The sequence below is a fragment of the Notamacropus eugenii genome, chromosome 5 (genome assembly GCF_028372415.1).
Source record: "Notamacropus eugenii isolate mMacEug1 chromosome 5, mMacEug1.pri_v2, whole genome shotgun sequence".
NCBI lineage: Eukaryota > Metazoa > Chordata > Mammalia > Diprotodontia > Macropodidae > Notamacropus > Notamacropus eugenii.
Genome location: NC_092876.1, coordinates 446,530,739 through 446,553,303, shown reverse-complemented (window position 1 = coordinate 446,553,303; position 22,565 = coordinate 446,530,739). Strand labels below are relative to the sequence as shown.

At 33.8% G+C, this 22,565-nt stretch overlaps 1 protein-coding gene across 1 annotated transcript in view; it reads left to right on the top strand.

Moving 5' to 3' along the window:
* IL1RAPL1 (interleukin 1 receptor accessory protein like 1) overlaps positions 1-22,565 on the top strand; it is a 1,535,580-nt gene that overhangs the window by 812,318 nt on the left and 700,697 nt on the right. Inside the window, exon 3 of the mRNA XM_072615230.1 lies at positions 3,612-3,891. Within this exon, the coding sequence (XP_072471331.1) occupies positions 3,612-3,891 (280 nt within the window). The remainder of the gene's footprint in view (positions 1-3,611; positions 3,892-22,565) is intronic.

The window sequence follows — 22,565 nt, the reverse complement described above, 5'->3', positions numbered from 1 at the left end:
GTGGTCTATTTTTTTATCTATTCATGTCTATATATATATATATATATATATATATATATATATATATATATATATATATATATATACACATATATATATGTATATATACATATATGTATATATACATATATATATGTGTATATATATATAATTTTGAGGTAGTTACATGACTTAAAAGCAAATATAAGCAAGCTATCTAAATACGAGTGTGAAACACATTTAGGGTTAGAATTTGTCAATCCAACAAGCATTTATTGAGTACCATCTTACATACTTTCTCAAATAGATGAATTGTTCAGAAAAAAAGACTGAAATATAAAAATAAAAGATGCCTTTTTATAGTTGTTAAAGTTCACGCTGTTAATATTACAGAGGTGGAATATCAGCAGTGGATGACTGGTTAACAGAAAGGAAATTCTTAGCAACTATCTATAAAGTGTCTGCATACAACATAATTACATGCCTAACAAAAAAAAAAAAATGAAAATAGTGATTCTTTTTCTATTAAAGGTTATTCAGTATTGTGGAAAGAATTCCAGCTCTGATTTCCCATGACTTTAGGCATCTCAGTTACCCTCTTAGTTTCTTGGGTGAAATAAAGATGGTCACCTAGATTACAGGATCATTGATTTAGAAATCAGAGAGACCTCAAGGGTAATGTGAGATTACTGAGATGACTCCTAAGGTTTGTCTCAATTTCATATCTCCTATCTGAGTCAAATAGGATAGAATAGGGAAAGGGACCAGACCTGTAATTTCATTGGCGTGAGAAGTTTCTAGATGAAGAAAATCCCTATTCCAATACGGGTTAGCACCATTTCACTTTAGAGAATTGCTTAAAGGACTGAGAATTTGAATGACTTAGGGCCATACAATCAGCATGTTTCTGGGATAGGAATGATCACCAGGTCTTTCTGGCACTGAGGTCAGCTCTCTTTGCCATATTGCTTCATAGAAAAAAAAAATCAATTGAATTTGATTCAACAAACATTACGCTCCTTCTTTGGGTTAGGCACTAATTAGGACCAAGATGAAGAAGTAAAAATGAATCAGGATAGTTAAAATAATCTGAAGAGAATATTTTTTCATCTACTTATGCATAGTATAGTGAACTTCTGCAATCCATACAAGAGATCTTGAGAAATCTATGTTTATTGGAACATCTATGCATAGTAACAAAAATTACAGATTTTATAGTTTCATTGATGGTCAAAATTATCCTGTGAGGTTAGTATATTACAAGTATTTTCTCCCCATTTTATATTGGAGAGAACTGAGGCACTAAGAAGGTCAATGATTTGTTCAGGTACACATTCAGGAAGTGGCAAGAGGTAGTACTTGATACAAGATTCTGAGGGGTTTTCTGATAAAATTGTATAGGGACTGGTTTAAGTATTAAAGGTATCATACTTTAATTCTTTGAGAAACTGGCAGCCCATGCTGCAAATCTCTCTTAAGCAATTTGTTTGATTAAATAGAAACCTTATTCCTTCTTCATGACAAGTAACAGAGTTTGCTATATCTGCTATCCTGTACCTTCTTATAAAGGAGAGAGAGTGGAGATGGTTTGGAAATACACCATAGGCACTTTAGGCATGTGTCTAGGGGATTCTGAATTTAGCTCTTGCCTAAGGGCCCCTCAAGTTAGCATAGACAAAGAGGTGAGCAAGCTTGTAAAAACCCTGATGTATGGAATAGGATTGAAAGAGAGAAAAGAAAAACAGTAATTAAGAAAAAAAAACTGATTCCAGTAAAATAAACTGACACCTTTTGGAAATGTAATCATGCCAGGGCGGAACTATCTATTATATTATTGACATATGTAAATGTATACATATATTAACAAATACTGTAGAAACAATATTCTCATTTGACAGAGAATTTTCACCAATAACATAGGATTTCAATGTTAACTATAATTCACAGGGATATACATAGGAGTGGAAGTATCCTAAAAGCAGTTCCCCATGAATTCTACATAGTAATTCTACATGTTAATAAAGGGTAGTATGATCAACAAAAATTTTCAGACAGATGCACCTATTATTTGCATCAATTATTAATTGATAGAATGGGGTGGGGATAGTGAAAGAATTAAAAAATTTCTTACATTGACTTATTTATGATATAATTATTTAATAATAGCTTGATGATAATTCCAAGAAAATGTTACAAGTTATTTTCCATAAGAGATCTCAAAGTATTAGAAATATGCTGATTTCCAAGAATAGTGGTTTAAGAATGCTGCTTTCCAAGTCAACTGGAATGAGTAAAAGTTGAAAATTAAGATTCTGATTCTGCTAATAATTGGTTAGGATATAAGTTGTGAATATTACTTTCTTTTCACTTTATGATATTTTGACCTCACTATTATGCTTCATTAATAGAATGTAGAAGAAGAGATTCTTAGAATTAGAAAGTATGAAGCCTTTCTGATAAACTTTAGTTATAATGAGGACAGAAATTACGTTGCCATTTAGTGCAAATAAATTACATTGTCAACTGTGTGAATACTTGAGTAAATGTAGCAATTTATATATAAATATATTCATGTATGTATATATGATAGATACCATAGTAACCATAGTTGATTTACATTAAAAGTCATGTACGAATTCTCTTGTGATGTCTTTGTAGACATATTTAAGATTGAAAGTCTTTATCATGTCTTCACTAAATAAAATAGGTAATTGTAATTGATTGAAAAGAAAATAATTCCATAGTATTATAATTTTATACTTTATATAAATGATTTAACATCATGTCTGGATGATTTTTATTTAATTATCTTATTATCATTTTATGTAAACAAATCATATAAAATAACTTTAATAAGATGATATACTATTTTTGCATATCACAATTTCAATTTAGTAATACTAAATCTTTTTACATTCAGGATTATGAATCAGTAGTATTAAAACAAAGTTATATAAAAACAACCAATTCAAATATTTACAAAATATTTGTTATTTCTTCCAGTAATTTTTATAGTAAACATCTTTTGAAGATGATACTGGCAAACTATTATAAAGAGAGTTCATTTCCAATGTTCATTTCTTCCCACTCCAGAATATTTAGAAATAATTTATAGTTAATAGTTTTGTTTTCTCTCAAGTCTTCTGAGAATTTGTCTATTTTTTTCCCTTTGTGAAAACTATTACATTATTTTTTTTTTCTTTTTAGTGATTCTGATATACTCTATGACAGATGGCCTTGGTTAAAACAATTTGATTCTTGTATCCTATAAAAATTTACATAGTGCCAAAATAAGACCCCTGCACAAATTCTGCACAAGAATTCTATTGGTTCCATTTTAAAAGTCCCATGAATTATTTATTTCATTTCTTGGCATAATCATATGAAATTTTGGCCACAAATGTTGCATATTTTCTCTAGATATTGGAAAGAAGATAGCAGATATTCATGATATTTAACAGGAAGAAGTTTCAGTTGGAATACATACACATATACAGATAGATAGATGATAGATAGATAGATAGATAGATAGATAGATAGATAGATAGATAGATAGATGGATAAAATATAGTTCCTTTCTTGTATGATGCTGGGAAGTTTTGCTAATTTTTCTTCTCTCTTCTTTATTGTAGCTGATGGATGCACTGATTGGTCTGTGGATATCAAGAAATATCAAGTTTTAGTGGGAGAGCCTGTTCGAATCAAGTGTGCATTATTTTATGGCTATATCAGAGCAAATTACTCCCTTGCCCAAAGTGCTGGACTTAGTTTGATGTGGTATAAAAGTTCTGGACCGGGAGACTTTGAAGAGCCAATAGCATTTGATGGAACTAGAATGAGCAAAGAAGAAGATTCTATTTGGTTCCGGCCAACGTTAGTACAGGACAGTGGTCTTTATGCATGTGTCATCAGGTATCCATTAAATTCTATTATTGATTCATCAATGAATTAACATTCAAAACTTAATAGTAAAACATGATTGATAGTGCTTTCTCCTAAGGCTATTTTGTTGATATTTGTATATTTTGCGTCTTTCTATGTCATATAATGACTGGTCTTGAATTTATATTAGGTATTATTTCTAGCTTATTGAGAAAATAGAGACCACCTGGGTACCTAATTATGTTGCCAGAAGTTACTGAAGAAGACGAAATAAAATTCTAGGGCTGGTAGAATATTGGTAATATAATGTAAGCAAAGTTTTGTAGAAAAGATTCACACTTTATTTTTAAATGGGATGTAACCTCTTGCTATTACCCTTCATGGCTAGATAGAGCATAGATAGTTCTTTATTCAGATATATATATATGCAAAGATGTTTAAAGGGGTGTGCGTGCAAGTGCATGTATGTGTGCATGTGTGTGCATGCATGCATGTGTGTGTGAATGTTTAATAGGTGAGAGGAAGAATCATTGGTGGTATGAAAATGAAAGATTTGACCTTAATGAGGATTCTTTTTAAGTATAAGTTGAGTTAGATGGCCACTAAATGGCCTTCCAAATCTCCAGTTCTGTGACTCTCCAAATATTTCAGCCAATATATGATGCAAGGGGGAGAGATAGGAGTAACCAAATTCGGTGTATTCTTAAACTTGAAATAGTGACATTAGTTCCGTACCTCATGGTGCATCATGTACACTCCCTCATGTGTCTTTATCAAGTTTTATGTACAGACAGCTATTTTTCTTTAGTGACTGGAACACTACCTTCATGTTCCAGTTGAAGCTTGTCACAATTTAATTCACCTTTTGGTTTATGGAATGTATCTTGTGTAAGATACATATACATCAGGCCATCAATTTATGGGTAAGAAAGTGCAAACAAGAAAGCAGGGATATGGAAAATTTCTTTAAAAGATCATATCTCACAATTTGTAGGCAAGGTTAGGAACAGAAATAAAAATTCACATTGAGTAAAGAAAATTCCCATTTTCAAGGGAAGACAATCATGGAAAAAAGAAATATCTACATATCTATATCTATATCTATATCTATATATATATGTAATATGTTATAAAGAGAATTATGCTCATGGATATTTTGAGTGTATTTAATCTTCCCCCAAGAATAACTCGCATTTTTCATGAATTTCCCTATTTTGTTTAGAAACATAAATTAACATTTATTAATTGCCTACTATGTATCAGGCACTGTGCTAAACACTGGGAATACTAAAAGAAATATATAAAATAATAACAGTATTAGGAGTTCTAGCATTAATAATCATTTGCCATTGAGATATAGTCAAAAAGCTATGATTCCGTTTGCCTTGCTTTACAAATACAAATCTAATTTTCAGATCTGTTGCATATCTTCAAACATCTTGATCTCTCATTGCCCAATATGTGTAGATGTTCTTTTCTGAAACAGGTTACCCAACCCTACTTATAGAAGATGAGAATTGAGCAGAATTTTCATACTGTGATTCAGGAAACAAAGATGTATAGTATTTGCCTAAATAAAATTTCAAAATAATGACATTGAGGTTTATTACTTTGTGAGAATTAGTTCTTTATAAATTAATGCTCTGGAAAAGTAAAGAATGAGTTTTGACTAATGGGGAAGTTGAAAAATTTGTGAAGATAGAGCATCTGCAAAATGATCAAAGCTTTATAAGGAAGTACAGGTTGAATAGTGCATAAACAAATTTCTTTTCATTTTTATGTGTATGCTATGTTGCTTGGGAAGTTAATACATTTCAGAAAGTGATGCTTTTGACAGAAGCATTAATACGTATAATTCAGGGGAATATTGACATAGTTTGCTGTTTTTGGTTTTGGGTTTTTTTCCAACTGGGAGTGGGATATACTGTCAATAAAGGCAGTGTTTTGAATAGCATGGCTTGGTTTGAAGACTTAGGTTGTTTCCCTCCCCTCTAGCCCCCACAGAGATCACTGATGGTCTCATTGATACATTGTTAGCTATCAAGCAACATTGCCATTGGTTTTACTTAAATGGATTTGCAAAGAATGTCGGAACTTTGGAGATGCTGCCTTCTACACAATAGTTCTAATGTAATCTTTTTATTAAGGACTGGAAATGGTAACTCAGCAATGAAAAGGGATAACAAATGCTTTGATGGGGAGACAATAACTCAACTCAAAAGATTAAATAGCATAACTTCAGGAGGAAAAAAGTTATTTCCAAGGATTACTATCAGTATAGCTTTGAAATCTTCTTACTCACTAATCTCTATTTGCATTTAATCCAATATTCTTTGACTATTATTCTTGCCTTTCCTTTTCTAAAAAGTTCATTCATTCAGTAAAATATCCCATAAGAATTACTGCTTACAGCACATTGTTAGGCGCTATAGGAGAAACTAAGCCTGGAGAGGGAATTCAATTCTAGTATATCATACAATGCTACTATAACATAGGTAATTCAATGCTACTATAATATAACATACAGTGCCCTTTAAATTTGGAAGAGGAAGTTATTTTTTTTTTATTTGTTGGGGAGCAGGGGTTTAATAGTCATGGGAATCTTCTTTGGATGATAAATGAGTTGCTTGAACAATTGACATTTATCAGGCTAAGAAGAAAGTTCCATTTCTAGGAATATTCTGAGCAAAGAAACAGAGCCACTTGTAAGATGACTTCACTAAAGTGTATAGTACACAGTGTTGTCACATAGGAGAACCTTGGAGAGGCACAATGATGTCAGTTTGAAAATAGTCATGGATGCTAGGCAAAGAAATGACTGAACTTTAGTCAATGGGAATTACACACTGGTGATTTTTAAGCAGAGCAACATGAACAAATTTCAATAAAAGAAAAGATTTTCTAGATGTAGTATGAAGGATGAATTGGAGTAGGGAGAAATTATAATTAAGTAGACATGTTAGGAAGCTACTGTAGTTTCCCAAGTAGGTAATAAGAGGACTGGTGTCAGGGTCATGATTGCAAGAATAGAAGGGATGGGATCTAATACGGGAGTTAAAACATCACAAAGTTGGAATCAGTAGGATCTGGCAACATGGTGGATAAAATATTTGATTTGTTATAAGGGAGACCTGAGTTTCAATCTTACCTCATATATTTACTAGCTATATAACTCTAAATAAGTCACTTAACCTCTGAGTTTCAGTTTCCTCATCCATCCAAAGAGGATAACGCCCTCATAAGGTCTGTCATATTCTTGTAACTGTTCTGTCATTTCAGACTTGTCTGAATGTTCATGACCCTATTTTGGGGTTTTCTTGGCAAAAATACTGCAGTGGTTTGCCATTTCCCTCACCAGCTCTTTTTATAGATGGGTAAATTGAGGCAAAAAGGATTAAATAACTTGCCCTGTGTCACACAGTATGTGAGACCATATTTGAACTCACAAAGTGAGTCTTCCTGATTCTGCACCCAGCACTTTATCCACTGCACCACCTAACTCTTGCAGAGATCAAGTATAGCAATAGATACAAAGTGTTTCACAAAACTTTAAGTTTGATATAAATGTTAGATCTTATTATTAATTGATTTAACATGATAATCATCATAACAATACCAACAGTTAACATTTACATGGTACATTAAGGATTACACATCACGTTGCATGTATCACTGCAGATGGTGATTACAGTAATCCTATGAGGTAGATACATTACACGTTACTACCATCACTTTAGTGCTAAGGAAATTGAGGTCCAGAGGGTTTTAGCAATCTGCTCTAGGTCACAGAATAACTAAGTGTTGAATGGGGTAGTTTAAACCTGGACATACTTTATTCAAAAGATTTTGCATAACACTATGCTGAAGATACACACATGAGAGAGAGAAAGCGAATGATGATGCCACAGACAGAAGAAGTAATGTCAAAACAAGGAGCAGTGTATTAATCTTTTAGTACTAACAGCATCTATTTGATTAGCATTTGCCTTGTGTATTTCGCCCTGTTCTGCAAGCTTGATACTCACTGCCTTTACTGATATCTTAAAAATATAATAAGATGAAGTTGTATGGTTTTTTCTGCCCTCATTAGAATTCAACCTAATACTGCGTAAGTCTCTCTGCCTTGACTTTCATTTCATTTCTTACGGGAAAACAAAGGGAAGAATGTTTAAGTGTTCTCCTAAGAGAACATCTGACACATTTAGATCCTGTCTAGATCCTTCTAACCTTTAGGACATTTTCATGTGTTACTTATGAAAACCTTTTAGGTGGCAACAGTGGCTACAGCACCAGGCTTGGAGTGAGGAAGATCTAAGTTCAAATCTAGCCTTAAACACTTACTAGGTGTTACCCTGGGGCAAGTTATTTAATTCTGCTTCCATGGCTCATGTGAAAAATGAGCTGGAGAAGGAAACGCCAAACCACTGCAGCATCTTTGGCAAGAAAATCTCAAATGGAGCCATGGATTGTTGAAAACAACTGAAAAATGACTTCACAGCAACAGTACTTTGCAAAATGAGGTAGAAAGTAAAATGATCAAGAAATGTACTTGTGGAAGCTTGTAGTCGAAAAGGTAAAACAGAAATAGCTATGTACTCATTGCGTGTCTCTGTCTTGGTATTTCCCTGCTTTTCTGCCTCAGACTGTCTGCTTTGGAACTCTGTCTTTGTGTTTCTCTTCTTTCTCTGGACCTGGCTCTCTCTGCCTGTTTTTCCTCTCTATATTTGTACATCTTTCTCCATTTAGACAGAGATAGATTAATTGATGTTAAATACATAAAAGGAAAGATAAATATATACACAGAGGCATCTAGTTAATGCAGTGGAGAGGTTTGGTCTAGAGTCAGGAAGATTGAGTTCATATCTGGCTCATCCTTACTATCTGTGAGAACCTAGGTAAATCTCACAATCACTTGTGATTTGTGTTGTATTGTATTTTTTATTTGGATATTAGTTGTGCCAGATAGCCACGGAGGTCTCTTGCAATTCCCAACTTCTATGATTCTGTATTGTTTTCTCCCCCATATTTAAAATGGCAGTGGAGATCCATATGATTTTCCCAAGGTAAGATAAGAGGAGATAGGGAAATAGGACACAACTGTCCTAACTCCTCTTGTAGTACTTATATTCCATTATGTCTTGATTAAGCACATTTTAATAGATGTGCCTTTCTAATTCCCCCCTATCACTGGAGTAAAAATTCATTGTGTGACAAGTTTTACCCAGAATAAAGCAAATTATTACAAAAATTAAATACATTGTAATTGACATCATTATTGTACATTTCTATGTTTCAGAGTCCTGATTGTGTCCTCTCATTATTGGGGTAGTATAATAAGTACAGTCTTAAAGAGGAAATCATACTTTACCATATATATTCACTTTTTTTCTCCAATACCTTCCAATTTTAACAAGGAAATATAATTTTTACTGATGCCATTTCATACTCAATTTGCTACTTCAATTGTAGGGGGGAGAGGGGAAGAAGCTCTTAAAATAGCCTTTTTCAGTTCAGTTGAAAGGGTATTCCTAACTGCTGAAAATAAGAATACTTAACAGAGGTGTTAGTGTGATCATTAGTTTGCTCTGACTACATATTCAGAAGCTCTGTGATTGGATATGCTTATGGGTGAACTTATGTACTAGAATCACAGAATTAGAGAATTGGAAATGATCTCGGCAGTCATCCAGTTCAACCCATACATGTTAGATACCAAAGAAGTAGTTATCCATTCTCTCCTTGGATACTTCCAAGGAAGGGGAATTTCGGTCTCTTGAGGGGATGGAAACCACTCTTTTGGACAATCCTAATTTTGAAACAGTTTTCCGTTGGCATGAAATCTAATTTGTTTCTTTGCAGCTTTTATTCACTGTCCTTGGTTTTGCTTTCTATTGCCAAAATGTACAAATATGGCTCTCTTTCATATGACAGTCTTTCAAACACAGTTATCATGTCCTAGCTAACTCTTCTTGTTTCCAGGCTTAACCTATCCAATTCCTTCAACTTATTCTTATATAGCATAAAATCAAGGCCCTTCACCATTTTCCTTTCAATTTCCAGCTTATTTCCAATTTTTCTTAAAACGTGGTGCCCAAAATTTAACACAATAGATACCTGATAAGCATAGTAGAACTGTCATCTTCCTCTTCCTGGAAGCTATGCCCTACTAATGGGGCTCAATATTATATTAATTCGTTTGACTCTCACATGACGCTTTTAATTCATAGAGTCTGTAGTCTAACCCATCAATTATTCAAGGTCATACAATTATGTTGCTGTGAATGCTTCCTCCTTTATTTAGGAAATTTTCCAGATTTCCTGAACCTGCTAGAATTTACATTACCACTCAATACCATTAACTCATCAGAATTAAACAGCTTAAAAAGCAAGAGGAAAGACTAATTATGAGAAAGAAAAAGATATGGTGATTTGCAATTTGAAACAGCTTAGTGCTAAACTATTTAAACATAGAGTTTATTATCAGAAATGGGAAATGGTCAATATGAATTATGTAAAAATGATCATAATAATTTTCTAAATAAATTTAATCAATTTAAATTAATTGTTATTGGAAGAAGATCAAAGGGACCTAGAAAGCATCTTAATCAGCAAGTATTTGATCTAACTTGCCAAATGGAGAGAAATGTCTGCCAAAGGCAACCCCAGATTATAAAATAAACTTATTTTAAACATCATATAAGGAACGATGGATGATTATGAGCCATAGTGATTTGCATGCTGTTATTAGTCATTAAAATAACACTTTAATGGAGGACTTATAAAATCTCTACTAAAAAGTGGGAGGAATTCAAGGAGGAAATGCATTATATAGCTCTTTGATGAGAATTCAAATTTACTAGTGGAATTACTATATTTTACTTGTATATTTATTTAATGACAAGTGGATTTTAATTCCCTCTTATCTACAAGAATTATGCTGAGCATGGAAGTAGAATGTGGGTAGACTGGAATGGCAAATTTGAGTAAGATAATTCTCAAGGAACTCAGAATTTGATAAGATAGGTAATGCATTTCTATAGGAATATGTGTCTATGCATATATACATATATATTTTCACATAGTATATGTAAAATGAATGCTATACATGTGTGAACATATGGAATTATAATTATTTTACGAGGTAAAATGGAGTTGAGAGAGAATCGGGGAGGGTTCAAAGTTCTCTGAAAGAACATAGAATTTGAGCTTCAGCGTTGGCTGTGCCAAAGTTTGTCTTTTCATAACTTACTGGGCAAGGGGAAGAACAGTTTGGTCAAGCCAATCAATCATAGAAATGTGAAGTCAAGAGAACACTTTCTTGCTTAAAAGAATTTACTTGAGAATTTGTTTGAGAATTTTGGAACCCTCAATTTGCTGAGGTCCTTTTAAATTTGATGACTGCTTCAAAATGTCAAAGATTCTTCAGCGGAACTGCCTGTCAGATGTGCAATCCCTTACAAATCTGAGATTTGATTAATATCAGTACCAACTGGTCATCGTAAATGAGATGAGAATGAGATATGTAGTGCATATTATGGATACTGGACACAAAGGATTGGAAGATGAGAGATGAGATGAAATTAGATAAGTAAAGTGTCTTTGCATAAAAATCTTAGGTAGGAATAATAGTTCTCTTTAAAGTAGTAATAATTAATTAATTAAGTAATTATTAATAAGTAATTCTAACATCCATCATTAGAATTCAGAAATCATTATAGTTTATACTAATATTATTACAGTGTGTAGTACTAAAATGGACATTAGAGATTATTTTGCCTCAATATCTGATTTTACAGATAAGAAAAATGAGGTCCAGAAAGATGGAAAACCTTACTCATGATCACACAGGCAGATTAGTAGAACTAGGTTTCAAACACAAGTTTACTCTGGATATAGCAGTTGCCCTGATGAACTGAAATGTTTGAAGATGACTTTCCTCTTGAGCAAATCCCACCAACAAAATAATCAGAGGTAGCTGGATAATGAACAGAACTTAATGATGCTGGTCTTAAAACAATGAATATAACAGAGTATTAACTCCATTTTGAAAATATATTAATTATGGGACCATATAGCTTACAGAATAGGTAACAGTATGTTTAATAACTTGGAATAGAAATATTAAGTAAATGTCAGTCAGTGAATTTAAGCATTCATTTAGTTCTTACATTGGAAATTAAGAATTTCATTTTCTTGTTAAAATGATTGGTTTAGTTAATTTCTCAAAGCCTTGAGTTTTCAAGGTAAGGACATTCAGATCTATGAGTTCAGCTGTGTAGGAGACTTCAGCTACAGGAAACTCCTTCTAACTTTATAGAAGGGCAACTGCTCTACAACTTAACTTTTAGAAAGTTCTTAGGGGCATTAAAAGGCTAACCAGTCAGTAATTATTTAAGTCCTGATCCTTTGTGCCATACTCCCTCTCTTAGAAAGGGAGAGGGGAAGAAGATATCAAGTATTTATTAATACTTACTATGTGCCAGAGACTGAGCTATCCTTTAAAAATATGTCTCTCCATTCGTTAATTCATTCTGCATACAGGTGACAAAGTGATATTCCTAAAGAACAAGTGTGATGATTTCAACCTCTTGCTTAGAAAGTTCCAGTGGTATATCTCCAAGGCAATATTCACAGCACTAGTGGTGACTATAAATATGCTGGCGTAGTTATCGATAGTGAAGTATAAAAGACTCTCCACATAGAAGGCAGAAGAAAAATATTTATGTAGACACCAGAAAGTCAGATTCCAGAACCATAAAGCCAAATCTGTCATAGTGACCAAGAAGTCAATGAACATTGTCACTGGAGGGGGAAAAACCATCCCCAAAACTCCACCCTTCTGCCAGGGCCTTCTCACAAGCAAACACTTGGTGTCTGTGTCCTCTTTCCTCTGCCCCAACCTCCCTCACTGTCTTCTTCCAGGTTCTGCTCTAACTTTCCTGATCCAACCATTCAGCAAGCTCCTTCCACTACATATAACTGAGGCTTCCAGTTGATTTAAGCAAGTCACATGGGCCTATTAATGAATGAGAAAGATCTTTCCATTTAAATTGCTATTACAAGTGGTAACTAATTACATCTAGGATGAAATACTGATTTCTCTACACATTATTCCCTGTTCTGGGTTAATTCTGTTTCAGTCTGTCCCTTTCTAGTTTAGATTTAAGGCAGAAAAAAATGAGACACCCATCAGCACTCAACAATTGACAAAAGGATATTTACTCAGTCAGAGCAAGAGGAGAATATCCAACAAGGGTAAACAGTGAGGACGCTTTGAGTTGATTCAAACGAATGAAAACTTCCTTGCCTGAGTTAATCTTTGAGATCTACCAATCTCTGAGTTCCTAGGGATGCTTTGTATTGGAGTGATATGGAACTGAGGTCCAAATTCTGGGCCTTGTATCCCCTGAGCTAACAGTGTTGAGGAAGATCTCCGGAAAATTAACCTAATTTGCATGGGAACACAGGACAGGATATTTGTTGTACTACACTCTGCTTCTGGTATTCTCACTCCAGCCAAGCTGATCTTTCTGTTCCTTACACATAGCATCCCTTCTCCCATTTCTGGGGTCTTTTCATAGACTATACTCCCATTTGAAACACCCTCTCACTTCACTTCCATCCTTTAAAATTCATGACAAGTGTCACATTCTACATGAAACCATTCTTCTTCCTCCCAGTTTAGGTGCTTCCCTCCAATATTAGAGTATTTGTTTTACATACATTTTACATATAGTTATACGTGTACATGCCTGCCGTCTTCTTCAATAGAATGAAAGCTAATAGAGAGCAGGGCCCATGTGCTTTTCTTATTTGAATTCCCAGTGACTAGCCCAGTGTTTGGCACATTAGGTGGAGAATTAATGCTTGTTGATTGATTGCAAAAGCATGGAAATAACCAAATTTCCTTCTATTCTGACTGCTAGATTTTCCCTAATTAGATGAATATAAAAGTTCTTTCTTTCTCCTAATAGCTCCCCTGGAGAAAATAGCATTTGTGTTTTCATAAACAGTCTTTAATGACTACTCTAAATTTAGAGTTTAAGACCATTTAACTTTACAGTACAAGCTCAATGTCTTTTGCTCAGGTGGTTACCATGAATATTAATGACTGTGGTTAAGAAGTACTTGTGTACACTTGTCATATTTTTCCATGGCAATTCTTGTAATCATTACAATTTCCTAATCAACAAGAATTGTCTGCAGCTCCCTCAGTCTGAAGAGACTACAAAATTGGCAGCTCAGAATTTTGTCTCTTGTCCTAATGTAAAAGGACTGAGACTTGTCTGTACCTTGATTTATTTATTTTGAGCAATAACTAGACCCCCCACATCCCATGAGGATTATTGGATTTAGCAGTGCCCTTACTCTGTAAAGGATTCAATATGTTTTTTCGTCAGTGAAGGTTTTAACCACTCCCTTTGGAATTACTTTCCTATTAGATGAGACTTATACTTGCTGTTCTAGATGCTTTCTCTATTTCTTACAAAAGAAAATATTGCTTTCCATAGGTTATCCATCTTTGTCTGAACACCTAGGCCATTTGACGTGAATCCAAAGGAGAGGATCATGGATTAGGTTTTAGATACTCCAATTAAACATCAATATCTAACAATCAAATGAATTCAAAGCGAAGCATTACATGCCAAATTGGCAGGAGGAACCTTTCATTTCTATTCTAAGTATTTCTTAAGTTTTATCACACTGTGATAAAACACAGTGTCTATTTCAATTCACATGAACATGATGGTTTAAATGTTTAAAAAAGTGAAATTTCATATTCAGAAAAGCCCCAAGAGAAATAAGAAAGTTATGCATAGGTAAAGCTCTTATACTTTTCCATAACGGTATGAGTCACAGTTGTAAAAAATTCTCAAGTGTAATATACATTCAAAGACCACGACTTTCCCTACTTAAATGTTCCTCTATCACGGTGCAGGTCAGAGACCACTGACTCAAATAAAAATCAGAGACTTTTCAAAGTAGAAGCAAAGCAGCAAGATTTTATTACGATCTCTTGAGAAAGGGCATCTCCTCTCTGATAAGTAATCACGAGAGTGAGGCAATTATAAAAGGCAAAAATAGAGATTATATAGCCCTAACACAGATCCCACCTCCCGACGGCCTTTTACTCCTGTTGGCTGGGAGGCAGGCCCACAATTTAAACGCTACAGTCTACCCTGTGAATAGGGGACAAGGAAGCAGTAGAATATCCAATAAAAAGCTAAAGTAATGTTAACCTTATTTGGCAGGCATTATGTTGATGTGGCAACCCAAGGGGTGTTGTGTTGTGGCAACCCAAGATGAGATTTAAGTTTCACATTCCCAAGAGTCACGTGCCTTCTGGGAAACCAAAACTTAGGCCTAACTATCTACTAAAAGCCTTTTGTTAAGCACTGAGAAGTCTTCGCTAACTTCATTCCATTCAAATACCATCGTGTGTGTGTGTGTGTGTGTGTGTGTGTGTGTGTGTGTGCGTGTGTGAGATACTAATGTGTAAAATTAGATACTAAAACTTTTAGACAACTAAATTTTAACTTTTATGGAAAGCTTTTCATCTTTTTTTGCATAAAAACATCAAATTAATTTTTTAAATATTAGAGTTTAATTTGGAATTGGCTTATTTTGTCTAAGTTATTGTCATAAATTTAAGGTTGCATTCTATTTCCGGAGATTTCTTCCTTTTCCTTTATTTATACATTTTAATGACAATTAGAAACTGTAGGTGCATGTGATCTGTTTCTAATTTCTTGTAAGTAGCATATCCTCTATCAAATGATTTGTTCTGCCTAGTAAACAGTCATATAAGTATTCTTTTAAGTCTATATAATTTCAAATAGTTTGAAATGATTTGTTATCTTTTAAATATTTTTAATGTTACCAAATTACCCATACCTAGTAACATTTAATCGGGATAACTTATGTTTTTCTAATACTTTAAGGATAAAAAAAAAATCCAAAATTCTTCCATAGTCTTATGTTTCAAAAGAAAAATATTTCTTCACACTTTTAATTGTTTCTAATAATCCCTACTTTGGATCCAATTGCCTTAATTTTTAAGGTAAAATGTCTTTGAGCACAGCTAATGTTTCATATTTCTCCTTGTGTCTTTGTGTTCCAAAGCCAATCACAATGAATACTTGGTAGGTGTTTAAAAAATGCTTAGCGATTGATTGATATAACTTGGTTTATATACAAGATACTTACATCTCACCCTAATACCACCCACTGTAAAGAAGTTAATAATAAAATGAATGCTAGTCTGGAAGTCAAAACACCTTGGTTCCAATGCTAGCTATGCTATTTACTCATTATATGAATTTCAGTAAGTTATTTAACTTTTTTTCAACTTCAATTTTCTCCTCTGTACAGATGGAAATTAACACTTGTTTACCATATAACACATGTATGATCCAACAGCAATACGCATGTAAAAGCACATTGAAAAGTGGAATGATCTAGTACAGGGGTTGGACAACCATGGCTTAAGAGCTAACACCAGCCAAATATCTATCTTTTTTTTTTATCAAAAACAAACTTGTTTTTACTTTTTTAAAATATAAAAATCATTCTTAGCCTGCTGGCCATACAAAAGCAGATAGTGGTCCAGATTTGGCACCCAGCCATTCCTGTGTGGACACTTAATATTGACAAATGTATGCTGTAGTTTAATGTGGACTGAAATATGGTGGGCGGTGGTTCTGAGCTGTCCAAGGGTAGCTGTTACGAAGTTGTTTATTTCTACCCTGTTTGTGTAGCAGATCTCAGATGAATGGTAGTACTTACTTATGACTGTTTAGGTAAGATGGCTAGATTTTGTGGGGTCAAAAGACAATTAGCATTTGCATTATCATTTGTCCTTTTTTTATAAATTATTTTTATTAAAATTATTAATCAGTTTACAACCCTTGAATGAACAACCCATTCAAGAGAAAAGGAACTGGACCTAGGGTTTCACTTGCTCTAATTCTGGGTAACAAAACTCCCTCTGTCAATGCACACATGTCATTTTCTTCACTGCAGCTTAGAGCAATGAGAGTTTAGATGACGTGCCCAATGTTCTAAGCCTGTATGTGTCAGGCAATACTTGAAGCCAGGTCTTCTTGCCTTGTAGACTTACTGGCTAGAATTCTGTACTGTCTTTTTAACATGTGAATGAAAGAGAATATTAACAGCAAAAATACATCTATTTGGTACCTTAAGGAAACTTCAATCTTCTATAATACTTTCCTTATTTTTTGAAAAGTTTATCTCATGTGTACACTATGATGCTTTGGGTACTCCAGGTATGCCAAGCTTGTGTATCATCCCTAGCCACATGAAATCAAAATGCTGGAGGCAGCTTTTGTTCTGCCCTAGTTCTAATAGTCTTCTGGAAATAACTTATTAGTAAATGTTTTATGTTAATTCCAGGAGAGGCCTTAGTTTAGTTGATTTTGAGCTCTAATCAGGTCCTTGATTCTTTTTCCTTCTCTGTTCTTGAGAGAATATTGCTTTATCTCATCCACATGGCTTTATTTTATACAGAGAGAGATTTCTACACCATGCATATGAATACTCAGGCTCACATTTTCCATTATTGTCTTTATTAAAATCAGAATTTTGCTTACCCATCTGAAGACAATTTCAATATGGCTATTTTGGCAATCTAAGCATCTACTTCATTCAGACCTCATTTTGGTACCCTGGGATCATCTGCCTTCGTCTTTGATGTGATCTCCATGAAAGAGAACACATGACAATTTACAATTTCTCATCCTGTGCAACTCGTCCATTTTTTTCTCTAAATAGTCCATGAATATCAGAGATTTTCTTCATTATTTGAAATTTAAGATGAACAGTGTAATTTTTGGAAAACTCATTTGTTTTTATCATTCTTTACATTACTAGTGCATCTGAATTTATAACTCTGCAGGGCTATTATAATGTCTTTATACCACCCATGTTTTGCAAGTTGTGATTGATAATATGCTATGATAATTCAGCCAATCAATATGCTTTTATGAAGTGTCTACTATATGCTAGGCTCTAGGAATACAAAGAAAGAAGCAGCATGTTTACATCTACCATATTTCTTTCCATTATTCCCTCAGTTATTTGTAATTTTATTTCTTCTGAGATTATAGTTTTTCATGGTCTACAGCTATGTAATCCCAATGGGGGAATATTGATTTAAAAAATCAAACTTATCCCTGAAATGTTTGTGCTATAGAGTAATGGCAAATACTTTAGTTTCGTTGGCAGCAATACATATTTTCCTAAATTCTATCCAGCACATTCTCTTTGTCCTATTCAATTGCCCATCCATAGCATGTATTAACTTAACAAGCCATCTGTCTTGGTGCATGTAATACTATAATGATATGTGTGTTTCATACTTGGTCTTTCTGTTGATGCTTAATCCATGCTTATAGACATAATTTCCTACTATGTGTGGTTAGAATGAAATCAGAATATCTGTGAATGTGAAAGGACTTAAAAAATTATACCTATTAACAAATTTCCTTCCACAATATCCCTTTCAAGTGGTTGCCCATTCTTGCTTGAAGAATCACAATTTGGGAAGATGCCAACACTGGCCTCTTTCTCAAATTTGTGAAGGATGGCCTTCTTTCTTATTGATCTGGATTCTTCTGAAGAGGGTTCAGTGGAGTCAATTTGATGCTACTTGTGAATATTTGAAGAACTTTGCCTACAAAGGAGAATTATTTTGTTTCATTCTGAAGTAGGATAATTTCCATGACATAGGTTAACACATTAATGAATATGTATCTTCAATTTTAGCAGCTTCCTTGATCAGTGGACAAGGCTATTTTTGTAGTCATGATGTGTGATTTTCATGCAAATGTGGAAAATATTTTGAAAAGTAACTTTAAGCTTCATGTTGTTCTACTAAATTCTTTCTTAAAACTAAAACAGTGAAATCATAACATCTCTATAACTCTTAGTTATATGACTAAAGGTGTGATTCATTATTACATTGTTATATGATTATAAAAAACAATCTACAAAAGTTTGCCTCTTCCCTTATCATGTTTTTAATCAAAGGTATCTTCAATTTGTTTATGGACCATTCTTATAAAGTACAGTGACTGATTATTCTACCTCTGCCACCTACTGGAATAGTAACACTTTAGACCTCAATCTCTACTTATACAATGGCACTTATCAGGCTAAGTATGGTATATTGTATTTATCCTCATGGTGCTTTAGCTTTTTAGCTATAGATTTTGATGGATCTTGGTTCTGATATCCAATTTGTCAGAATCACAATTGAAGAAACATTTCTTAAGTACTGGGAATTAGAAAAAAAATATGACAGTTTCCCTTCTCAAAGGCTTATTAAGTAGAAGTTAAACATATACATATTGGGTTACATGTATATACTAAAAGTCAAATAGAGAAGAAAGAAGAAATGGAGATTAGGGGAATTATGTTCCTATGGGAATCAGGAAAGTGTTCATGGGTAAGGTAATATCTGATCACATTTTGGAAGGAGGATATTATGAGATAAAATTGTGAAGGACATTTCTTCCAGTCCTGGGTGATGATCTGTTCAAATTAATGGTTTAGAGGGAAATGGTTGAAAATGGAGAATGGTGTCTTTCATTGGAATCTAGAACATACCATAGAGAAGTTAAAACCAGGTTAGAAAGATAGGTTGGAGCTAGATATGCTATGATAAGGAATTTTTATTTATCTCTAACTCAGTTCTCTCTTATTCCAATCCAACCTCCCCAAAACTGCCAAAGTGTTTTTCACAAAACATGAATACAATCATTCTATTTCCTACTCAATAAATCAATAGGATTTCTTCACAGAGCATCTCCCCTCACCCACAGGAGCCTTCAACAGTGGAGTTCCCTTCACTACGAAAGCAAAATCTCCTTTCTTTTTCTCTTTCTTTTCAATCCTTACCAACACTTCACCAACTCCTCTTGAAGAACCTTCTCTATTCCCTTTCTCCTCTCCCTTTTTTTAACCTCCCATTTTGTAGCGTGGTCCCACCACAAGCAAACAAGAAACAAAACAAATCATTTACCAGTATGTGTGGTTTCAATAAATTCTAACCATCATATCCCAGATTTGCCTTTCCACTGTACCCTCCATTTGCTTCAGCCTTCACTTTTGTCTCTTGTGAACATTTAAAAAGAGGTCATTAAACTGTTCTCTCCATTGTTATTCTGTTGCTTTCAGTGTCCTCTGCTCTTCCATCATTTATTCACCCCTCTTATATTTCTCTCATCCTGGTCATTCGAGAAGCAGATAATCTCTTCAAGTATAGTTTTTCTTTCTAACAATGTTTTAAATGTCTCTCTCTTTTTTTTTACTGAACACCTATCTGTTTTCATTTATAGTTAAGCTTAGATTTGCAGAGAAGGTCAGCTTAAGCTCCATTGATCTTCAGAACATGTCATTCCATTCCCCATTGGGTTTTCCGGTAGATACAAAATAATGTTGTGTTATTGAATTTCCTTTTGTTTATATTTGAAGGTCTTTCTCTTGACTGCTTAAATATCTTATTTCTGAAGTGAATGGATAAATTTGACCACAATTTATCTTGAAGTTTATATGCTTGTTTTTTCATTTGTTTGTTCTTTTTTTTTTTTTTTGAGACAATCTATGAATTCTTTCCATTGATATTTCAGAAGTTCTGAGCAGTTTCTTCTATGATTTCATACATTGTTGTGTTCATATTTTTTGTCCTATTATGTTCTCCAGGAAATATATGATCCTTAGTGGTCTCTATACCTTCTGTTTTTGAGACCAGCATACTTTATTCTTGCATAGAGAAAATATTTTATTTTAATATTACTATTTTTTGCATTTCCTTTTAAGCAGTCTTTCCCTTCTATGTTTTTGCATTCCCCATCTATTGTTGTCTCTTTAGTTTCTTTGATGAGATTTGTCATTGTAGATATCAGGGCTTTTATCTATTATGCCCATTATTTTTGTGATACAGGCCAAAAATTCTGCCCTGATAATTCTCATTTCTTTTTTTAAACTGCTCACAAATAGTCTATTTGTTTCATGGTCTTTTCAAATCTACAAGGTTTTTTGTCTCATAAAGTATTAGATCATTTTCCTTTGTTTTATAGTATTTACTCCTAAATGCCTGAACTCATCTACTAGATCTGGAGGACATATTTTTTTTTTAGCACTTAATGTTTTCCCTGCTGATTTATCTTCCTATGTTCAAGTTTTCTTCTTCTTGAGATAAAATATAAAAACCTGTGTTTGGTGTTTAAAGTTCATCAGAACCCAATCCCTCCTAGTCTTTCCAGTTTTCCACCTGAACATTGTATGGTCTAGACATACTGCCTTATGTGTTGTGAGATAAACAGTTATTAATAAACAATGATTTGGGGAAAACCAGCTTTTCCCCTTTTTTGTATAGTTTTTATTTCAAAGTTTAGTCTCTTGAGGGACATTACTATGAGACAGAATTAAGTATCCTCAATCTTGGTCAGATTCCACCCATCCTTAAAAGGACTTTAATCTCCTTGTGTTCTGCATAGGTTTGGGTGGGGATAAATTCTTTGATTAGATAGAAGTAAATAATATAATCAACGTTCATAGGTCCAATCTCTCACTGTAATATTCCTTCTCTCTCACTGCTTGCTAACCAGAGTGGATTGCCACCCTCTAGAACACCCACTTTTCCAAGGTCATATAAGCCTAGAGCTTGTTACCATGTGAGTCTTTGGCATTTGAGAGTGCCACTGACCTCTTTTTTTTTTTTTTAAATGCTGGCATTATTATTAAAAAGACTAATTATCCAGAAACTATGTCTCTCAATTTTTTTTAAAATGTCACAGCTGTATCTTAAAAATAGCACTCTATCTCTGTGTCTTTGTACTGGCCGTCCTTCACAACTAGAATGTTCTTCCTCTTTACTTCCAACTCTTAGAATTTCTCACTTCTTTCAAGACTCATGTTAGCATAGTGCCTGGGAAATAGTAAATGTTTAGTAAATGCTTGTCCCTTTCACCCAATGCCACCTTCTTATTCTGTCAATCTGCTTGGCCTCCCTTCTAAAGATATCTTCCTTACATCTCATATGTACTTATTTGTCTATAGCTTGTCTCCTCTATAAGTATACAAGCTCCTTGAAGGGAAAGACCTGCTTCTATGTGTCTTTGCATCCTTAGTACTTAGCACAGTGCCTGTCACAGAGTCAACTATTAATAAATGATTGCTGACCTACTGACTGGCTATGGTACAGTACAGTTTAAAAAACCAAATATTTCATCTGTGCTTACTGGTTCTAGACACTGTACTAGGTACTAGGAGAAAGCGTAAATTTAGATGGCAGTGTTTCTGCCCTCAATCTATCCACAAAAACTTATTAAGTCTTTATCATTTGCTAAGCACAGTACTAGGCTTTGAGAATATATGTTCAAAAAAAAGAAATAGCTTCTATTTACAAAGAAGTATATGTGTCCAGGTGTATCTTGCAGTCTAATGGAAGAATGAAATGCCAACGCAGGTATCTATAATACACAAAATCATGAGAGTTGTTCTAGAGAACTAGAAAACAATTAACTACATTACCAAAACAACAATGTGGGAGAGAAGGAGTTTTTGTAGACTTCTGGGAAGGGGTAGAATTGTAGTTGTGCTTTCATGGAGGAGTAGGAGATGATAAAATGAAGCTTAGTAAGGAGGAAATACTAGTCTGAGAAAAGGCATGAAGGTGAGAA